The sequence below is a fragment of the Colias philodice genome, chromosome 16 (assembly GCF_061535455.1).
Source record: "Colias philodice isolate Cphi_HAF_F1 chromosome 16, ilColPhil1 Martin Lab GWU primary, whole genome shotgun sequence".
Classification (NCBI taxonomy): Eukaryota; Metazoa; Arthropoda; class Insecta; order Lepidoptera; family Pieridae; genus Colias; species Colias philodice.
This window is the reverse complement of record NC_143101.1, coordinates 5701811-5724683: the sequence shown is the minus strand read 5'-3', so window position 1 is coordinate 5724683 and position 22873 is coordinate 5701811. Positions and strand designations below refer to the sequence as shown.

Here is a 22873-nt window from a genome sequence, read left to right as displayed (position 1 = left end):
TGCATCGAATCCACGTGTATACCACATTTAAAGATTCTCGCATTTCAATTAATTAAATCCATGTTTTAGAAAAGCATATTACCTACCCTATTGTATATGACTATGGGCTTTATACTTTTAAGTATTAAAGGTTGTTTTAAATACAAAGGGATCCTTACCGCATGTAAGTGTCGAGTATCATAGTGTGGCGCTAGTGACATCCTTGGAACCAGTAATGTGGTCGTTGTAGTCTCTGACGCTGCAGACTCCCGTTTTGAAGGCTGGCTATATAATCTGTCCCATATTTTACTTGTTAAACTAAATATTTTATCTTTTTCTGAATTGTTTCTGAAATACAACGTTGGCTTGCTTTGATTGTTATTAGTTGGTGAATTATTGTAAAAAGCTGTTTATGTATCACAAATGCTAAAATCTATCATTCTCTATTCTACACCTATCCTTAACCATTTTTAATAAAGGTATTGTAATATTTTTCACTAGTATAGTAGGTAGGTATTATATTATTTGTGTTCTTCAAAAACAAAATCATTCCTGTGTAAATTTTTTCCATGCTTCCTAAAATTCTATGTACCTACATATCCTTTCACTATACCTACTATAGTAATAATAGTTAATACTGATTTTGCAAAATAATGTCTTGTCTATTTTTTATAGATTATATTGTTTAATGGGTTCTTTATGAATACTGTGTTAAATGACTAAGTAATAAAAATACTAAACCAATTACAACACTAATTTACTTGCTATATTAAGATATAGTTATAATATTAATTCAAAAATAACAATGTATCCTAAGCAATGATTGAAATTAAATTGAGCATGCATAAAAAGGCCGTTCAAAGCGAGGAAGGATGAAAGAAAACATTCACGGAAAGCGTAAAAACATCCAATTTATTAAAACAACAAAAGATAATAATAAAAAAAGTAAGTAAATAAATTTCAATCCAAATGCATATTACGATCTTCTAATGTCTTCTGAAATGCGTCAAGTTATGTGAGCCTCGTTCTAAGCTGATACTGAGCAAGTCCTTATACGGTGAGCCTAATGGAAAAACATGATCAGTTAGGCTTATTAGATATGCGTGTTTTATTACAATTTGATTCCTCTTTAGATGCCTAATGTAGGAATCAAATGCTTTGTGAATTGTTTGCAATCAAAGGTTTTCAAATCATGGTATAAATAATGTTTAAAACTCTTGTAAATTAAGCAGTGCATTGATAGTGTCCAACATGCGGTAGGCTTTACCGCATTAAACATGCAGCAAAATAAATAAAAACCAAATTATATAATATGATAAGATTGGCAAATAAGATAAGTGAAGATGTTCATTAAGTCTATACAGTTACGTTTGGTGCAAGATTTTATCATTTGCCTATGTGTAAAATTAAACAATCATGCAAAAAACGCTAAAGTAAGCGCTAAAGACATGTCATATTACATGTTTTTATTTTTATTTTAGTAAATTTTAATGCTTTTTAAGAGGTGTGCACTATAGGAAATATACTGCATTCATTTTTCAGGGAACATAATACATTAATGTAGCAAGTTATTCCAACTTACCGAATACTTTCAGTTCTGGACCGAGGTGACCAATCCTTAGAATAAGAAGCGCCTCTCCGGCGACCTCCGCCTATCGTCCGACCGGTTTTCCACCTCTCAACGTGGTACCTTATCGCATGACGGACTTCTGTGTTCATGAAGCAGTAGAATAATGCTACTGTGAAACCCTGGTGGAACAGAATATGTTCATTGGATAATTATGTAAATATTAAGTTTTTTGATAATATTTCCGATTGAGATGCTCTACATTCCTTTTCAGAAGCACATATATGACGCTTAACGCTATGCTTATGTCACAATCAATAGCTAAATCAGCAGTTTAAGAACTTGGCCGCTTTATTCAACGCCATTTAATATAAGAATGGTTACTTAACAGTGTAAAAATCTGATTATTAACGATATTTATTTTGATTAAAATAAAAGTAAAATGTAAACAACAATTGTGCAAAATACTAATGTAATTATGAAAAGTATTCCACCCAACTATTTGTAATCGCTTAATACATTATTAATAAACCGTTTACATAATTGAGTAAAAGAAACCTTTAACCTCCAAGGTACATTTTTCTCGAGACTGCGATTAAATATGCAGGGAAAATCGGACAAAACCTTAATAAGATTTGCGCATAAGAAATACGAGTAACAAACTGGCTTGCTAATAAATATTGCAAACTTTGCTCGTTTATTCCGTAAGTGCCTCGAGTTAATCGTTCTTCCTTTGAGCTCCAGATTGTGGTGGGAAATATTATTAATACTAATTTTTGCGAAGAAAATTATTACTATACCTATTTCTAATACATAATCTGCACAATATAAACCGCCTCCTTGGTACAGTGGTTGACGCGTGAGCGTAACACTGAGGGGTCCTAGGTTCGATTCCCGGTGGGGACGAAAAAAAAAAATGTCTCGGTCTGGCAGGACACAGAAGGCTGATCACCTACTTGTCCCTAAAGATAGTCGATCAGTGAAACAAATATATAATGCATCTGCCCCTTACCACCCACACCCACACCCACTAGGGGATATGGGACTTCACAATCTGGCTTCACTATCTGCACAATAGTTATTTATAAATTAATACTCGTCTTTCCTAATACTCTTCTCTTCTATTTTTTGCATCGTTATGGACAATTTTAAGTTCGCAAATGTATTTTTTTTACTCTTTAGAAAAAGTTCAAAGTTGAATGATTGCACAACTTTTCTTCTTATTTATTCTCTTTTGTAAATCGGTAGAGATTTGCCTAATCCTACCCCCGTAATTAGTTATATCTTAAGAAGGATTAAAAGTCAAGAAAGATTGTGATTAAGGTAAGGTTCAGCTAAATTATTTAGAAATTATTAAGTTCCATAAGATTGATATTTAAGCTTGGATTATCTTAGACGCTAATGGCCAAGTCTTGTTATATTTCTAAATAGTTTACTGAGATTGTTATAAAGAGTCTGAACTACAAAACTCGCCTCCTAAATTACATTTGTCAATCTGGTTTACGTATCAATAAGTCTTTTATAATGTTAATCAATGAGACTTTATTATATAGCCACTGTAATCTGTTTAATAATTTTCATAAATAACTTAAGGTATGTGACTAACTAATATATTTATGTATTTATTTCTAATGTTCATTAATAATGTTTGTATAAAAGTCACCTGAATACTTCTATTACGTGAGCAATTTCATAATATTTTTGTTCTAGTCACAAAATTACTCCACATTATTTAAAGAATGATAATTTTGTTTGCGTTAGCCTTTATTTAATTTGATACATAGTTTTTATACACTTCGTTTATTTTTTCTTATAACGAGACGAATCTATCTTGGATTTAGCCTGCTTGTGAAGTGAGGTCTGTGATAAATTTATAGAGAATAGTCCAATAACTGAGTAATCTTAGTGAAGTAATTTATTCACTGAATCCTTCAATCCATCAACAACAGGAGCAAATTTGATGTTGAATAAAGCATTTTCAACGTCATAAACAGACTAATTAATATAGCGGTTTCATCCAGGAAAGGAATTTGAGCAATGTACAGAAAATTGGCTTCTTATATTTGAATTTTGGCAATATGAAAGGTCCATAACGATAACTATGTATTTAGAAAATGTTTTGTATACGTTTATAGTAGGTACGTTTCTCAGAATTCTACGCAATCTAACATTTTAATTTTAACCTGCGCTTGGAAATTGATGTGGTTGGCATTTGGCTATAGAAAATTCTATAAAATAATAAAATTAAAAAGTTTCAGTGAGTTCGTTTATGCGAAGTCAGCAATAATAAGATTTATTTTTTGAAAGAAAAATGTGCTGAATTCGTGGATAACCTAGCAATTCCTTAACTTTATTATTTTATAGCATGTATTTACGATTTATAAATTGTAAAGCCAAAGCAAAAAATATTTGGCCGAATTTCAAGGCGCGCTCGCTTTAAGTAGCTTCAAGCTACGGATGTGCTACGTTGCATTCTACGCTGTAGCGAGAGATATACTGCCACAGGTATTTTGCAAATACACGTAAAATGGTTATTTATTATTCGTTTCTTCGTGTTTATGCAATGGCATTTGTCACAAGACAAGAATTTTACGAGTATTTCCGGTAGCGTATGCAGTTGGCTAAATAATTTATTTATTTATATTTTATAACAAAGATTTAAAAATAAAAATTACCTTACTTGGTAGATAATAAAATTCAAAATTATTTTTTCGGTTTGTTATCTTAGAACCTTCACCGGGTAAACCGATTTTGGTGATTCTTTTTTTTTGTTAAAAAATATTATTTATAGAAAACACGATTTGTTTTCCCCTTTGACAGTTGCTAAAATATCTATACATCGATAAAGATCGCTCTACATTCCAAATTTACCTGCATTGCACGTGTCGGGATGAAAAATACATTCGAGAAATCTGCATTGTAATACGAAGACGGGGATATATGTTACAACCCGATACGTGGAGGGAACTCTAAACCGACTGCGTATTGAACCGTTTTTTCTTTTTGAGTTATAGGAACATTTAAGCAGATAAAGGTCATTAATATTTTTGAACATTGGCTAAAAATAACTTTAAAATTTAGCTTGAAAAATAAGTATGAAAAAAGATTTTATTTATTCATTAAATTTATGATTTTTTGTGCACGTATTCTATCCTATATTTGCATGTTTGTTTGTTACATATTCACGCAAAAACTGCAGAACCGTTTTAAATGATTTATGGCACAAACATAGAGGGTAACTTGAATTAAGACATATTTTTCATCCTGAAAATCTAACAGGAATGGGAACTATACGAGTTTAGCTTTGACTACGCGGGCGAAGCTGAGAGCGAAAAGTTTGTATTATAATGAGTTATAGGTATATCTTTAGCTTACCTGTGTGGAGAGCAGAAGCGCTCTCATATAATCGAATGTGTAAGCGAACCAGGAGTCATCACTTGGCCCGCATAACACAAGCAAGTTAGTAATGCCCAGCAGTGGGATTAGAACTAGAAGCGCTTTCGTCGCTTTCCTGTATTGTTCTGTTTCTATCGTGTTCGCTGAACGCAGTTTGGTTATGAGTACCTGTCGGAAAAATATGACTTGTTATTTTGATTTTTATTTGGACTACATGCTATTCCAGTTCAGTTAATAAGTTTGTTTTCACGTATTTAATTCAACATGTTGGACACTTTTATAAACCTCTAACTTTTATAACAATTAAAGTCTATTTCTGGGCAAGCATTATGCTAATCTTTAAAAGTTGTAAGATACCTCTTGTATTCAATTGCAAATTCATTCAATATTAACACAGGTTTTACTGTCAGACAATTAAGATAACTTTCTTAATGTGATCCTATATCCGTTCAATTTGGCAAAGACGTCAACGTTTTTATTATATTTTCGCACGTGTACACTCACCCACATAATTCTAATTAAAAAAAATAAATTGAGCGCGAGTCCGACCAGCGCGGGCGCCTTGTGTATCCAATCTACTTGGTGTTCGTGGATCCAGGTGCACATCCGAGCCTCGCCTGCTATGGACAACTGGAACAACATATACCATTCAAACCTTTTGATTCTCCACGAATAGGGACAGCTCTCTGTAGAAACTACTTTCTGTGTTATGAAGGTTCAAAGGTGCTAGAAGAAGTCTAATTGAATAAATGTTTTAGTTTGATCTCGCACGAGGGAAGATCACCTACACATTTTATACGTGAGGGTGGAACGAAGTGTCTGTATATTTGTTTTAATTTTAACGTTATTAGATATATGTATATGTGAACATTCTTACGTAATGGTCGGAGATGTAACATTATGGTTCATCATATTATTAGGAATGGAACCTACGGCATATTGATGTGGTGATTAATTCGTAATAATTTAAAACATTGTTATATAATAATTTGCTAGCAAGATTTTCAATCTTCGTTTTTACAATTCGTTCACAAAGAGAAGTAATTTGCAAAACTCCAAAAGGATAAGTAATTTAATGGACGGTGAATAGAAAACTTATGAATGGTATCAATGAAACGCTTTCCGGAGGGATTGTTAGAAACTAATTATAACCCTTGTACTCGTTCAGAGCAGTCGAAACCTAGTGACAAGGCCGCGGAAGTTATCTAAGATATTATATGTTAAACTTTACTAATTTCAGTTTCATAAACTCCAGGTAATATTAAGTACTAAATTAGTATTTAATACAATTAGTTATTATGAACATGTTTGACATATCATAAAAGCAAATTGTAAAATTCCCGCTTTGTAAAAGTTTAAAGTGAAATTTATTTATTTTAATTAATGAAATCGGTAACAGTATTTGTTTATTATATTGTTACGAGGAATGCGAGTCACAAATATATTAAAATTAATTTGTTTCCAATTACACCTGATAAACAAAAGCATATCGTACACAATGGTATTCAATATGCGAGTAGCGCGAATGTAACTAATTGAATTTATTCTGTCAAACTAAATTAAGCCGGCTACTCACTGCCGGCCTGCAGCAGGGGCATTTTGGAATTGCACCCTGATAGGTACATATCACAATTAAGTGACTCCTTAATTGTGATATGTACAGGCTATAGGCCAGCAGGGCCAATTTAGAGAACAGCTGAAATTGCTCCAACCACCGTGCAACCTAGATTGTTCCAAATATTGCCTCTGCGGCAGGTAGGTGAGTAGGCTTATTGAATAAATAACACATAAACATAGACGATATAATACTTTACTGTACATAAGTATACAGCAATATTTTGGATTGAATTAAATATAAAAACTCAAACTATACCAAAGAGAGTTGTATCGTAAATTAATTGTGCTGATTTTCCTCCGCCATTCAAAGTTCTACATTTACACAACAATATTGGTTTATACCTAACCAAATAAAGCAAGAGATAATATTTTCTGAATGATAAAATTTGTTTGTTTGTTACATTGACCTGAATGAGATTTACAAAACTTTGTTCATATTATTCCTGTCTCAGAACAAAAACAAGGAGTTTCGGGAAATTATTTACATTTCAACATTTGTGTAATTTTTTGTCATTTGAATTATTTATGTGGGGTGGCCATAAATTTGGTACAATGAAATCAACGCGTGAACTGCTGTGAGCCTATTAAGTTTGATGTTTAAGTTGGTCTTGAAACGTTTTATTTTTTATGTTATCTGTGAAATATTTTTGCATAACTTTTCACAGTGAATCAACATTCATTATGTTCACTGAAAATATGTTTTATTTTTGATGTTGACATCTGTGAAATATGTTTGCATAATTTTTTAAGAGTGAATAAACATTTACTGTTAAACCTGCCTACTTTATATTACGGAATGTAATCACGAGCAGAGTGAAAATCTTTTATTTTTTATACAGCAGAAGCATACAAATCACTTGAGATAATCACTCGTCGTTAAGCATGCATCTCAATTGGATTCAGATGTGCTGCCAACATAAATCTAACAGATTTTGTTTCTGGCATTGTATTAGTGTGACCTAATTACTATTTTAATATCGATTTTGAGAAGAATGCTGAAGAGGTATAAGTCGAGTATATTACTTATTTGTCAGAAAGGTTTGGGTTTGAACAAATCGATCCAGGCTGTTGCCTGTTATCTCTTAATAACTAATACTTTTGATTGCACATATAAATTAAATTTAATACCTTAATTTAAGCGTATATTTAAAGAGACACTTTTTATGGTTGTTTTATTGATGTTTATTTATACAGGGTGTACCAAAAAGTAGTGATGAACGGAAGCTGAGAGGTAGAGGACCTAGAGGGCTATCCGAATCACCCCCATGTATGTTATGCGATTTTTCGTATTTTCGGAGTTATGACGTTTTTTTCAATTTTTCACCTATCGCCGAGTACGATGATATTTTCACTCATGCTGACGTCAATGATTGCGGAACATGCTTGATTTTTTTTGTGTGCTAAGCTGAAAGATAGGCCAATTCAGTATAGTAACATTTACTATCGTTAGATCTTTGAATGGAATAAAAAAAAAGAATTAAATGGCAAGAAAGATAAAATGACCCAGTATATTCACCACTTCAAGGGCCCGTAAATAATTAAAATCACATAAAAAAAGTTTTCCATTTGACTTTTAAAAACTTGCTCTATCTATCAAATAGCTACCCTGAAAATTTCATTTAATTATTCAGAAGGCTTCAATCGAAAAATTTAAATCTAAATGTGGTAAGTGCAAAAATTGAATTAACATGATGATCATTAAAACCAATAAATAGGTGTTTAATTACCAGAAATTTTTAAAATAACCCCGCTGTTGCTCAATGCAAGTGCGACATCACCGTAAAAAGTTGTCTTTTAAATGTCTGAATGCCCTTTTATCATTTTTAATGGTTTCTTCTGCTACTATGAATTTCCGGGTTATTTCGTCCAAATAGTGGCAGTCTCTCGTCTTTGTAGTATCCCCACGGAAAAAAATCAATAGGGTTTATGTCCGGGGACCGTGCAGGCCAGGCTAAAGGGCAAAGATACCCTGAAAGATGGATTGGTCGTTGCAGCCTGCGCATGCGCCGGTGACGCCTGCCTTAAAGCCTGGCCTCCACGGTCCCTCGACCTAAACCCCATTGATTTGTTTCAATGGGAATACTAAAAAGACCTCGGCTACTTGAGAGAATGCCACAATTTGGACGAAATAACCCGGAAATTCGTAGTAGCAGAAAAAACCATTAAAAATGATAAAAGGGCATTCAGACATTTGAAAGACAACTTTTTACGGTGATGTCGCACTTGCATTGAGCAACAGCGGGGTTATTTTAAAAATTTCTGGTAATTAAACACCTATTTATTGGTTTTAATGATCATTATGTTAATTCAATTTTTGCACTTACCACATTTAGATTTAAATTTTTCGATTGAAGCCTTCTGAATAATTAAATGAAATTTTCAGGGTAGCTATCTGATAGATAGAGCAAGTTTTTAAAAGTCAAACGGAAAACTTTTTTTATGTGATTTTATTTTTTTACGGGCCCTTGAAGTGGTGAACATACTGGGTAATTTTATCTTTCTTGCCATTTAATTCTTTTTTTTATTCCATTCAAAGATCTAACGATAGTAAATGTTGCTATACAGAATTGGCCTATCTTTCAGCTTAGCACACAAAAAAAATCAAGCATGTTCCGCAATCATTGACGTCAGCATGAGTGAAAATATCATCGTACTCGGCGATAGGTGAAAAATTGAAAAAAACGTCATAACTCCGAAAATACGAAAAATCGCATAACATACATGGGGGTGATTCGGATAGCCCTCTAGGTCCTCTACCTCTCAGCTTCCGTTCATCACTACTTTTTGGTACACCCTGTATAAAAAAAAGAACGAAGTTTTACGTACCCCATCGGGTCCTGTTGACGGAACGACGGTAACAAAGCACCTTGCTATCACCCATATTGTGATGAATATCGCTGGGGCTCCTGTGAAATTAAATGAGTTTTGACGCAAATTTGGAAAGTTTTTATATTGAGTGATATTTTTTAACTATGCTGACTAAGCTAGAGAAATATAAGAATGTCTCTAGGCACTATGAAAGTTATAAATAAAAATGATGTTATGAGGAGTGTAAAATAAGTTGAGCTTACATTCAGTGTATGATTCGTTGATTAAGTCGAGTACTTTTGTTTGATTAATTCAATAAATATAATTAATGTGTGTGTTTTCTGACCAATTTTGATATTTACAGATTTATATTTTTGTATGTGATGTGTTTAAACTCTAATTCAAACAAAATCTCAATATAGTTAATAGTTACGCAGTTCGTACATGCCCTTGGCTCTTAATTTAGATTATCTGACCGATACTACCAACTACTAATTAGTGGTGAAATTAAAGGAAGTATGGAGATATCTACTCAATGGTGTAAATTAGATTCACTCGTGGATATTGGTCCGACCGCAGCGTGGTTTAATCACGGACCGATGCCTGCATTCACCGCAGTTAGCTGTACTTAGCTTTAATTTATAGGTTATAGTTTCAAGGAAGTATCAGTTAATTGAATCTTATTTCTGTCTCTGTTTGCAAGATTATTTTGTCTGACACTGAAATTGCTTATATACCTACACAGAAATTAAAGACTTTTTAGCAGATTTTATATGCGATTTATTGTCTATATTATTAGCGTGTAAAGTGTTCCAAACATCGGGTAAAATAATTGTATGAATACAATTTCTAAAAGTATAATACTCGCTTAATATGAAACATAAGAAAATAGATACCTACTATTGCTTCAAATGTTTTCTAATGAGCGTAAAGAATTGTGTTGAATATCGTAAATGTCATACTCCTTTCATAACATAATATTGTTGTTGTAGGACTTCGAAATTTGTGCAGTATAAATAAATATTAATAACTTACCCCAACCAATGGTCGTGTACACTTTCAGCTTTATATTTTCAGCTGTAAAAGTTTCTACAACCAGCATATATAAGTAGAGTCCTGCGGGAATACATAAATACATTAGTTTCTAATTTCATACAGAGAAATGCGAATAGCACAAGAGCGTACCGAAAAACTGAAATAATTGCTTTAATGTACAAAAAAGGGTTGTTATGAAATAAAAAAGAGCGTGTGTGCCGAGCACACGTGTCAGAAGTGAAACTTCTTTGGCAAGATTCAAAGATACCCAAATCGTCGATTTGCTCCATGATGTGACGGTATTGCCATGGCGCGACCTTGAAATTTTACTCTCAACGCACCTAAAGACGTTTCGCTTCAATAATTTTTTTTATTTAAAAAGGAAATTTAAGCTCTATTAAAATATTCATTAAAATGTATTTTTATCACAGAGCTATTACAAAATAACCATAGTCAAGGTTAATATAATGTAGTAACGAAATCTGTTCATAGTTTCGACGAGTTGAACTAAACAGCTTATAGTAAGTAGAGCTTAAATTTTGTAAAGGTCTTGAGGTCTCGATGGTTTCTATTGTCGTATTCTATGTAAATTTTGCAATCTTGTTCTGATGAAAACCTCATTAAAGAGCAACAGATAATACATACAAGATAACAAGAGATAATTTAAACGTGGACTTTGCAATCATTAGCTTTTGTAAAGTAATATATTTGAATTTATTTATTATTTCATTTATTTATTAAGGACAATTAGCAGCTGTGTACATCGTTGAATTAGCAAATAAAAAATACACAAAAAATATATAACATGGTGGACAACCAACAAAAAATGAGCAAAAATTCGTTACAATACATTCATTTCAAAATAATCAGTTTATAATTATTATAAGATAACAAGAAAAATAACTTACCTTCAACAAGCATCCAAAAAAAATTCGTGAGGTAGAAGTAGTGCATGAAAATCACAAGAATCATACACGAGGTTTGGTCTGAATGCGCCTCATCAGACCAATTCTAGAAGAAATAAGCATCATTATTCTTTTGAGAGAATAAAGCAAGCAAGCAAGAAATTAAATATTTTTTAACGAATTTTAAACGATTTATTTATACAGGGTGGCCCGTTTATAGTGGTCCAAAAATTTTTTTCAGCTTGAGAGCATCATGAGTAATCATTTAAAACAAACTTTAGCTAAGCGAAAACTTATGGTTTAGAAATTATGAATTTTTTTATAAATAATCCGGAGTTTCAATATTTTTGACACAAAACCACTCTGTTATGAAAACTACTGGACCGAATTGAATGAAATTTGGTATAGGTATAGCGCAATAACCTACCTATCGCACTATAGGCTCATCTTGTGTAAATAATTAGACTGCATTTTTTTATTTTAACTTTTTCTGTAGTTTTTTGAATTTCTCGGCAAAATATGGATTTTTCGAAAAAATCCTGTGAAAAAAAAATGTACCACCAAGGTTTTGCTGGTACTGCTAAAAACTACCTTAACATAGGGTTATTCTTTATACAACAAAAAAATCATAGTTGTCCTTCGATTGTAACATCTTCAAAAACAACATCATGTACATTAACACATGAAAATCGAAAAATTACGAAATTTACCATAATTTAATTTTAATCATTTGGAACAGCCAATTTTTGATTAAAGAACCATTTATTGCCATAAAAGTCATTACAAATCAGTATTCACATGGCTATAAAACTTAAAATGAATGAAATAAAATTTTAACCTGCCAGACAAAATAACTTAACTTTATTCTAATGCCAATTTATTGAGTTTTTTTTTGTTATTTAGTTTTTATGTTTAAATCTTATTAAAAGGTTTGGAGAATCAATAAAACAACGTAAATAATAATTAACATATTGTTTATTTTTTACAAAAGGTTTTCGAAATGCCGTCCGCCTTTCGCTAAACATAATATGCATCTGCGTAAGAAATTTCTTCGCAGCCTATTAAATGGCTGCCGGCTTTCTTTAATAGCTGTTATAGCCATTTGAATTTATGCCTATAAATAACCATAAATTCATTATACATATTTACATTTGTATACCAATTTATGATATTATACCATTTATTACCATAGGTTCATACCTAAAAATTCAAGTGGATATAACAGCCATTAAAGAAAGCCGGCAGCCATTTAATAGGCTGCGAAGAAATTTCTTACGCAGATGCAGATTATGTTTAGCGAAAAACGGACGGCATTTTGAAAACCTTTTGTAAAAAATAAACAATATGTTAATTAATATTTATTTTGTTTTATTAATTCTCCAAACCTTTTATTAAGATTTAAACATAAAAACTAAATAACAAAAAAAAACTCAATAAATTGACATTAGAATAAAGTTAAGTTATTTTGTCTGGCAGGTTAAAATTTTATTTCATTCATTTTAAGTTTTATAGCCATGTGAATACTGATTTGTAATGACTTTTATGGCAATAAATGGTTCTTTAATCAAAAATTGGCCGTTCCAAATGATTAAAATTAAATTATGGTAAATTTCGTAATTTTTCGATTTTCATGTGTAAATGTACATGATGTTGTTTTTGAAGGTGTTACAATCGAAGGACAACTATGATTTTTTGTATAAAGAATAACCCTATGTTAAGGTAGTTTTTAGCAGTACCAGCAAAACCTTGGTGGTACATTTTTTTTTCACAGGATTTTTTCGAAAAATCCATATTTTGCCGAGAAATTCAAAAAACTACAGAAAAAGTTAAAATAAAAAAATGCAGTCTAATTATTTACACAAGATGAGCCTATAGTGCGATAGGTAGGTTATTGCGCTATACCTATACCAAATTTCATTCAATTCGGTCCAGTAGTTTTCATAACAGAGTGGTTTTGTGTCAAAAATATTGAAACTCCGGATTATTTATAAAAACATTCATAATTTCTAAACCATAAGTTTTTGCTTAACTAAAGTTTGTTTTAAATGATTACTCATGATGCTCTCAAGCTGAAAAAAATTTTTGGACCACTATAAACGGGCCACCCTGTATTTAATTCATTTTATAATATTTTATTACATTTTCAAGTCTAGAAATATTTTTAAACATAATGTTAGAATACATAAATTATGAGTACTTTGCATGAGAATATTCCTAACGATAATGTATTCGATCGTTAAAACTATATTACCTATTGACGATTTGTTTCTTACATTTTCAATACAAACGCTCTTTATTTCATTATAAACAGCTTAAGAATGTTTTCAAAGTAATAAGATAACAAATAAATGATTGAAACAATAGCGTTTTAGCATATCATTAGGCTATTTGGTATGTAAATACAACATTATTATAATGTTAGAGTCAATTACTGTACATTTTTTTATACATTCGCTGAAGTAAATGTTATTTTTGAATGGATTTAATTCATAGTTTGATATATTTCAATAAAAATACTTACTTGTAAAGCTAAGTTTAACATCCAACTACAAGCTGCTAAAATATATGTGGACATTAAATTTGTGTGTATTGTATTTCGAAGACATCTGAGGTCCCTGTAAAAAGAACGTAAGTAATATAAATTTCTCGTACACGAATGAATGAAATAGGGAAAATGAAAAATCTTCTTCATTTTTAAAAATAATATCCATATTTCATATTTCATTCAAGATATCTTTATTTTAAAAATTTGTTGGTATGAATGTAAGTACCTATACAGTCGAAATTCGTAAAGGCGATTAGAGATGAGTACACAATACATAATATTATATCACATAGCGTAAGATTTGTTGACAATTAAAATTCCTTGTATAACACATCTTATCTACCTCTATATTCTTTTTACGATGTATCAAATACTTATCAGTAACCCTTAAAATCTACGTATTGTGAAACTTTTGTATCTCATTTATAATGTCTATTTCAACTAAACTTAATATTTTTTATTCCATTGTTAAATTAATTTTAATCCAAATCTTGATTACGTACATTCGAATACTAGTCATTAAAATCGAATTTCGAACGTTCGATTCTTCACAGATAAAAAATAAAATTTTGTTGCCAGCCAGCATTTCAATGCCTCGAAAAAGTTCCTGTTAAAATAGAACTTACTTGAAGTATAAGAACACGAAGACAGCCAAAGACAGCACGGCGAGACTGAGCGAATAGCCCGTGAGGTAGATTAGACTTGCGACGTCTGTCGGCGAAACGTTGGCGATTCGTTCCGTGCAGTTCACGTAGTTGGAATAATTATGCCATTCACCTTCCAAGCATAGACGCGTGGCGTTCTCTGTGAAACGACGGGATTAGTAGGCTAAGAGCTTGTACTGGTTTAACGTGCAATAATGTTTTGGTGTAGACTGTAGCCAGTTTGTACGGTACTGACGTTTATTGAAACAATGAACCATAGATAACGTCACAAGGATTGATATGGATCAGTAAGGATTATTAAAATGAAGCTTAAAGAAATTTATAATTGATTTATACACATTTAGATGGGAATGAATTACATGACCTACTTGCAAGATGAAAGAGTTTCAAGAAAAAAAATCTCTCTATCAACAATAAATAAAAAGTAATATTTTTCTATTGGGACATCATTATGTATAACAAAATTGAAAGCAGTTAACATAAAAAGACTTTGCTCCTAAACTAAACGACCATAATGACTCTTTTCTATTATAGAATAGTATACAATTTCTTTTATGAACGTACGATGAACGTGCTCCGATATCTGACTTTACATACAAACGAGAAATGTCTAGCAAATTTCCATAAATTTATGAATATTGACATTAACAATTTATTCTTTATTGTGGTTATTATATTCATGTATTTCAAGGTATATGTAATAATAATTAAGGTATAATTTTTTAACCAAAATAAAGCAACTTCATTAAAAATATTCTGAGCAATTTATTTATGAAAGTAATTAGTCATAGTCAGTACAAGTAATAAATAGATGTTAGACTTTGTATAAACTACTTTGATAAAGTTAAATGAAAGGAATTAAAATGTAATTAATAAAATGAAGCCACAGTCACACCTATTTGTATTCACAAGTCTCTGGTTTAAACTAAATAATAAACTAAAGATTTCACTTGAAAACAAAACCTATTTTGAAACAAAGCCTTTTTGTTTTGCAAACAAAAGTTAAGACTTGATTGCGGCGACATTCATAAAATATTCAATGTCGTCTAAGTTAAAAGTTTTTTTGCGGCGAAGTAAACAAAACCAAAAATTCCTTAAAAATCAAAGTCGCCTTAACGTTTATCCCAGACTTTGTTGATGGATTAATAAATTTGAACTTGTTTTGGCAAAAACCTTGTTAGCCTTATCTTGTTTGAGGGTAAAAACTTTTATGCTTTGATAGGAAATATAATAAGTTTGTAAGGCGGTTCATTTAATTTTACGAGGTAACAAATATTTTAACTATTCATCGAGATTGCTGATAAAGATTGTCGGATTAGACTACCAGAATGTTTTTCTCTAAAGAGCAGCGAGGAACAACTTTAAAGATATTGAGCTCTATGAACAGGAATTTAACAAGAAGTAATAAGAATATTTCATTATCATAAGAATTTTAAGAACAGAAGTTGTTATTAAGCTTTTATTTTCTCTTAATCTTATGGATTTAGCGGAGTCATACGTAATGTTTATATGTGACGTAAGCAGAATCTTATTTTAACGTTGGTTCTTTGGCACTTTATAAAAAAAAAGATTGATATAGGTTTCCTTTAGAAAATCTGCAATTTTGTAAAAAGAGTTGTTTGTCGAAGGGGAGATAAAGATAAGGCTAGTGTATGCATATTTTTATCTTTAAAATAGTAAATGTGGTATTAATTAATGTATGCTATCTTACATTATTTATTTATGAAGCCTACTGAGCAGGGGGATATTGGATAATTAAAACAAACAGCTAACTGTATCCACGCTACTAATTAAAATATATAATGGTGGGAAAGTAGACTTACGAGTATCATCATATTGGACGCCATGGAACTCGCTAAAGCATTTTTTGATAGCCAAAGTGTTCCAGGGTGTGGGGTCCCAGCATAACAGTCCATCGTAATATGCTGGGCAAAAGTTTGCTGATAAATTGTGATTTTTCGCAAGGCATTCCTCACTGGCGTTCTCGCCCATGCCCTCAGCGCTCTCCAAAGTCTGTAGGTCCTCCAGTTTGATGCACTTCTACAACTTCCGACTAGAAATCACTCGAGGTTACTTCGGTATTCCCTTTGGTTGCGTTTACACTATCACTTCTCCGATCTAGCCGTCTTTTATGCAAACTTCCTGTTCCATTACGAAAGTTTAAAATGGAAAGAAATACTTAAGTATTCTGTACGTCGCGGCGGCATGCAACAGATTCTGCGGGACAATTTCGCGTCTCCGGCAAGAACGTTGGCATGATAAGGTTGTTTACACGCGGCTTGTGTTCTAACTTATCAAATGATAAGGCTCCTAGAGCAAACATCGGCAGTCTATAAGAGTATTTGTGTATCGTGCAAGGAACTCGTATTTTTCTGTAATTGCCTTCCAACTTGTCCGCTTAACCTGTAAAAAAAGACATTGGTTATGTTTTCTTTAGATAAGACAAGTAAATTGTATTTGACTTTCAGATACGTTGGTGCTAAGATATACAGTATACACAGGTGCGTATAGTACAATGAAGTAAAAATAATTATGCAGGTTGTGTTACGTATAGTAGATTTTGCAGTATTACGCCTTTACACTTTCTTTCAATACTTTTGTGAAGGCTTTACGACTACTCGAGGGTAAGCAAAAGATCTATAGGCCTTTGAAACATCTGCTGTTGATTGGTTCCGGATACATTGAACATTTGAACCTTTTAGAGTTATTTGAATACGACTGATTCGAGCCGGAAATATGAAAGTCTTCTTTATGACGTATTTTATTAAAGGTATTTGAAAGTCGTTTTAACATTTTTTGAACAAAGTTTTGAAAGATGTTGTAACATTTCAATTTTAGATTTAAATGTTGTCTTTAAGATAAGTAAATTATAAAGCTGTAGTTAATTACAATTTACAGTACCTACCTCACTGGAATGATTCAGATAGATTTTTATATTATTGAATAATAAAACCGAAAAGTTATTTCAGAATACAAAAATAAGAAGCTTATAACAGATCAATAATAGCGTACAAAATAAAAGGCTGAGCAACCTCAAATTTATTACGATCCCAAGTAATTTACCTTTTAAATTGGTTGTTATTTACTTACATCGACAAAACAAACGATTGGACTTTGTTCGAAAATAACAATTATTAACTCTACTGAATAATCTTAAAAATGCCACTGAAATAATAAAAAGATGATGCAACCACAAAAGTTTATTACAAAATGTGCATAACATAAATATGATACCAAATTCCATCTCATTCCATCCGTCTCAAACTCCTGATGCCATTGCTGAACTAAACTCAGACCTGGCGCGTATATCGAAATGGTCGGAGAAAAATTCACTTGTTCTTAATCCAGCAAAGACCAAATTCATGGTTTTGGGAACACCGAGGTCGGTCGGAAAAGTCATTGAATTCAATCCGATATTAAACATTGATGGTCAAGCTGTAGAGCGGGTCGTCGAAGCTCGAAATCTCGGGATCGTTTTCGATGAGCATCTCAGGTTTGAAAAACACTTCCAAGCTACTATATCGAATTGCTTCTACAGGTTAAAGCTACTTTATCGCATCAGGAACTACATTACCACACCCTTACGTATAAGGCTCTGTGAGGCACTAATTCTATCGAAATTTAATTTCGGAGATACCATGTACAGTGCAATGTTGCTTGCAAGGACCAGGAATGCAATACAGCGGGTTCAGAACGCGTGTGCTCGGTTCTGTTGGGACATACCTGCAAGAGATCATGTTACACCATATCTAATCGAAGCAAAAATGCTCAACATGGAACGACGCAGGCGCCTTCACTTTGCTGTGATGCTTTTTGAGGTGGTGACGTCTCAAATACCTAAATACCTGCATAGTAAGCTTAGATGGGTTGGTGAGAGAAATGGCTCGCACTTCACAAGAGCATCCACATTCATGTTGGTTATGCCAAGATACCACACAACCGCTTTTAGAGGCAGTTTTGTATACAACGCAACTAAGTGTTGGAATAACCTTCCGCCGCCGCTACGTGAGTCGATTTCCAAACACTCTTTTAAGTATAAGTATAAAACACACCTCATTAGCGAATTCGTCGGGAAGCCTTAGTTGCGTTGTATATAATATGCATTCAATATATATATGTAATATAATTTATCATTATTTATTTATGTAATATAGGTATTGATGTTTATTTCATTAATTTGTAGATTTTAATATTATATAAATAGTAAAAACACTTACTTATTAATTTAAATTTTTCTAGTTTGTTTTATTGTATTTCATTTTATTTTATGTTATTTTACTATATTTTATTATTCGGGACACTTTAGACTTAAGCGTCTGTTGTCTGGTTGGGCCCTGAAAACCAGCGCTATGCCGACCGTGGTGCGGCGTAGCATATGCTGAGTGGCCTTACCCTTTAGGTCACCAGTCGCCACACAAATATTTATAATAGATTTTTAGCTCTTAATTTTTTCTTTTTTTTATCCCTGTTTATTTTCTATAGTCTTTAAGAGTGCTTTTGTTATTGTTTTTTTATGTGGTGGTGGTACTTTGGTGATCCTAATAAATGTATTTTATTCTTTTATTCTTTTCTTATTCAAATAATATTGATACAAAATATCATATATAATTTATCTTAACTTTATAGTTTATACAATATGTGATTTAATAAAAGTAATAGAGTCACCCCTAAAAAGTTAAAAACTGTTAAAATATCTGATATTTTCTTACTAAGGTAGATGTTTATTTTTACGTAATATCAATGACCTCATTCATATAACTGTATTTCAATTTCGTAAGAAGCAAATGTTTTCTTTATATTACCTATAAAAATGTCACGATAACGTCTCAATGTATACTCTATTATTATGATGCATATAAATTAAGGTATGAAACTATATATTTAAAAATATGATTGTGAAAATATAGTCATTCTAAAATACTTAATGAAACTTAGTAGACGTAAAAGATAAATAGCAAAAAAAATGAGAAATGACATAGTTTGTCCAAAAATATCGATCATTATAATGAGTGCATAGCATACTCAGTAGTCAGTGCAGTTTCCCTCAATTAATTTGAGCCTATAATACATACAATAAGTACATTATTGCGTAATAACAATAAACTACTTACTATATCAGATGAATAATAAGCACATTAAAAATATTTCAGATCTAAACAAGATTAGGGCGAAGAAACAAACTCTAGGCATACGTTTTAATTAACGTGAAAGGCATTAATCTTTAATAAATAGAAGTTATTTTCAGCATGTTAAACTCGTGTGACAAAACCGTGAACGTTGTAATTAATTAGGGAACGGTCAAGGGTGTCTTGAAACTTGTTACGATGTCAATATTTGCTGAACTAATTATTTCGCTAAGCTTTAATATATCGCATGTTTACTCAGTAATGCTCTCTAATTTATGTGTCCTTGGTGCTTAATTCTAGAGGACATTGCTTTGATTTTAAACGGAGATGGAAATGGACTGTTAATTAATTATGTAATCAGCAAAACTCGAAAGCGGCGAAATTTAAGGTTTCAACTTTTTCTCAAAAACAAGTATCAGTTTAAAAGTGGTTTAATTTCAGAGACTTTCAAAAGAATATTATAGATATAACGTTAACTGTTTTGTATATATTTACGATTGTTTTTATTGCAAAACATACCTACCTATGTTATTCATGGAATGAGTCTAAGTAAGTCCGTGGAACGTGACTATAAATAAACGCTTATTTCTACAAATATTATGTAAATAATATGATGGATGAGCAAAGGTTAAATAAAACAAAGATTTGCAGGTAAAATATATAGGTATTCATTAACTATGTAAGATGTTTTATTAAAAAGTACTGGCTACCTTAATATGTCGCACGTTGATTGTATTTAATATTTTTGAAGGAAAATCAAACAGGCTTGTTTATTTCAATTAAAAAATGTAATAAAAAGGCAAACATAAAAAGTACAATAGAAAGGACTCGTTTCAGTGGCTTTATTTAAAACGCAGGCTAATTTGGTTAGCGGGAGCTTGAAAGTAAAAGCGAATGGTTTTTATTGTACGCTGTTTCCGAGAAATTGCCGATGAAAAGACCATAAAAATTGAAATCTTTCAAATTCCCTACGATCTTTCTTATTCATTTGGCTATTTTGGGACAATACATGACGTATATGTAAGATTAATATTTTTATTACTTCAACATCATAATATATATAAGTATTTATATGAGTATTACTGTTTTCATAATTTGTTGAAAATACTATAGATAATATAATATTATTCTAGTATAACTGTATAAATCTGAAGGTCTTACCCCTGTGACCTCATTTTGGTTTTTAGTGTTTATTTATTATAGTTTAGTAATGGACTAATGACTAATGAGTGCATTTAAACATCGTCTACGAATATGACTAGTCGGTACAAATGTAGTTATAACCAATATCTATACAATTATGGCTATTTTTATAGTCTAACGTTAGTGGATTTTATGGAGACTGTCAAACTTTATCCATTAATAATGTTTGATCACTTGAAGCCGATACTGACGTCTTCATTAAACTATAATGAAAGTATATCGTTTACAAGAATTACAAGCAAGTTTTAAAGCGTGACCTAATATTTGGAACTTGTATGAAAGTTTTTTTTGCCGGATTTAATTCTATGATTTGTTTCTTGCTGTGCTGTGCCCCGCGGTTTTACTCGCATCGATCTGCTCCTGTTGGTCTTAGCGTTAGGTCTTAGCACCGGATTTCTATAAATTTTGACCCATTATCATCATCAGCATCATCTTGTTGTTAGTATCTTTACTTAAGATTGACTTTGAAATGTATGTGAAATAACACACATTATAATAAGTCAAACCTACGCAAAAAAACAATTTCATACCACATTATAAATGTAAGAGAAGCCAACATAGACAAATAGCGATTTACTAATATGTAAATCTAAATAACTGGAAAGGGATAGCGCCCAAGTTTCATAAAATATGATGAGAATATTCAATGAGAAAGTATGTTACCTACTTGAATATTTCTTTGTTATTTACTGTGCCTTGTTTATAAACGTTTCCTAGAGAAAGAATACCTTTAAAAATCGGAAAGAAAGAAACGATAATCCCATATCGAATGTCAATGGGAAAATAAAACGTACAATCCTGCATAAATTCTGACAGTGCTTCTATTTGTTTTTGCTTTTATTTACATTTGTATGAACGGATAAGTAAAACATCAAACCGATTAGCAGAGTTTGTTTCGATTTTGTGTATTTAGTTTATTTCCCAATATTGATTTATCGATAAAAATTTTAGTGTAATAATTTGCTATACCAAGCCAGAAGTCTACTTCTTCTTATACGTTATATTTTGAGAAATATTGATAAATTTGCATAGATATTATTATAATATCTAATTATTGTATATAATTGTAAAATTGTATTCAGTATCATGACATATTAATTATTAATTTTCAATTTATTTCATTTGATAGTTTCTAAAATTATTATACTACAATCGCTGTTCTCTGAAAGGATAACTTTGAACGGTAATGTTTGTTATTATTGCTCAAATTGTTGCCATAAGCTAAAACCTAAGTGCTTGTTTAAAGTACTTCTCAATGCCCTAACGATGTTTATTTAGCGAAAGCACTCAAAGTAAGGAGCCATTAAACTATCAACTGGTTACTGAGTTCCTTATCAGTTTACTGCAGATTCTATGTTAAGAACTTTGAAGTAAGTAATAACAATGTATAAAACTAACGTCCGTTAAATGTAGATATTTATTACTTATACCTTGTTATTATAGGCAAATTGTCTCATTATTTGGTACCAACCAAACCAACAGTATCTACTGATTTTAATTTAAATAAAAAAAATAATAATAATCTAAGCTATTGGCAAGTCTGGTTAAAGAATTTGTTTGTTTTCTTGAACGCTCCCGTCTCAGATGCTACTGGAACGACTTCAAAATTTCTTTGATAGCTGGAAAATATATAATGTATGTGATTCCTGAGTGCTCTACAATCTGTACTACAGGCGATCCCGGGACAGGTTTCTAAGTAGTAAGGATTATACGGTAAATAAGGACCGAAGGATTAAACTTGTTTAAATAATTTCTGTACTCCGTTGTCAAAAAACCATTTTGATTACATAGTTATTAAGTTTTCGACAAAGAAGCAAACAATTGAATAATCTTAATTGTTTGAAAATTGACAAATAATTCTTCAATTTAAATGGCGTAGTGAATAAAATTGTAATTATCACCGTCCGTATAAGGACAATGCGGCTGCCTCAGTAACTGGCTAACATTTTAATTGTGAAAAATCCAATTACAGAGGACTTTTCTGCGGGTACTCGCCTTTTGTTTACACTTAAGTTGAGAATTAGCAG

General features: G+C 31.5%; 1 protein-coding gene across 4 annotated transcripts in view; it reads right to left on the bottom strand.

The window, feature by feature from the left end:
• Positions 1-22873, bottom strand: part of Dh44-R2 (Diuretic hormone 44 receptor 2) — a 114951-nt gene that overhangs the window by 2921 nt on the left and 89157 nt on the right. For 2 of the 4 annotated variants that reach the window (XM_089704830.1, XM_089704831.1), the window contains 10 exons: positions 16341-16920; positions 14479-14656; positions 13829-13922; positions 11311-11413; positions 10403-10483; positions 9386-9465; positions 5447-5572; positions 4922-5110; positions 1562-1728; positions 159-273 (listed from right to left, as the gene is read on the bottom strand). In XM_089704830.1, coding sequence (XP_089560956.1) covers positions 159-273; positions 1562-1728; positions 4922-5110; positions 5447-5572; positions 9386-9465; positions 10403-10483; positions 11311-11413; positions 13829-13922; positions 14479-14656; positions 16341-16509 — 1302 coding nt within the window. In that variant the 5' untranslated portion in view covers positions 16510-16920. Of the gene's footprint in view, positions 1-158; positions 274-870; positions 1043-1561; positions 1729-4921; positions 5111-5446; positions 5573-9385; positions 9466-10402; positions 10484-11310; positions 11414-13828; positions 13923-14478; positions 14657-16340; positions 16921-22873 lie in introns of those variants that run through there. The other 2 variants (XM_089704832.1, XM_089704833.1) reach the window with 2 other exon arrangements.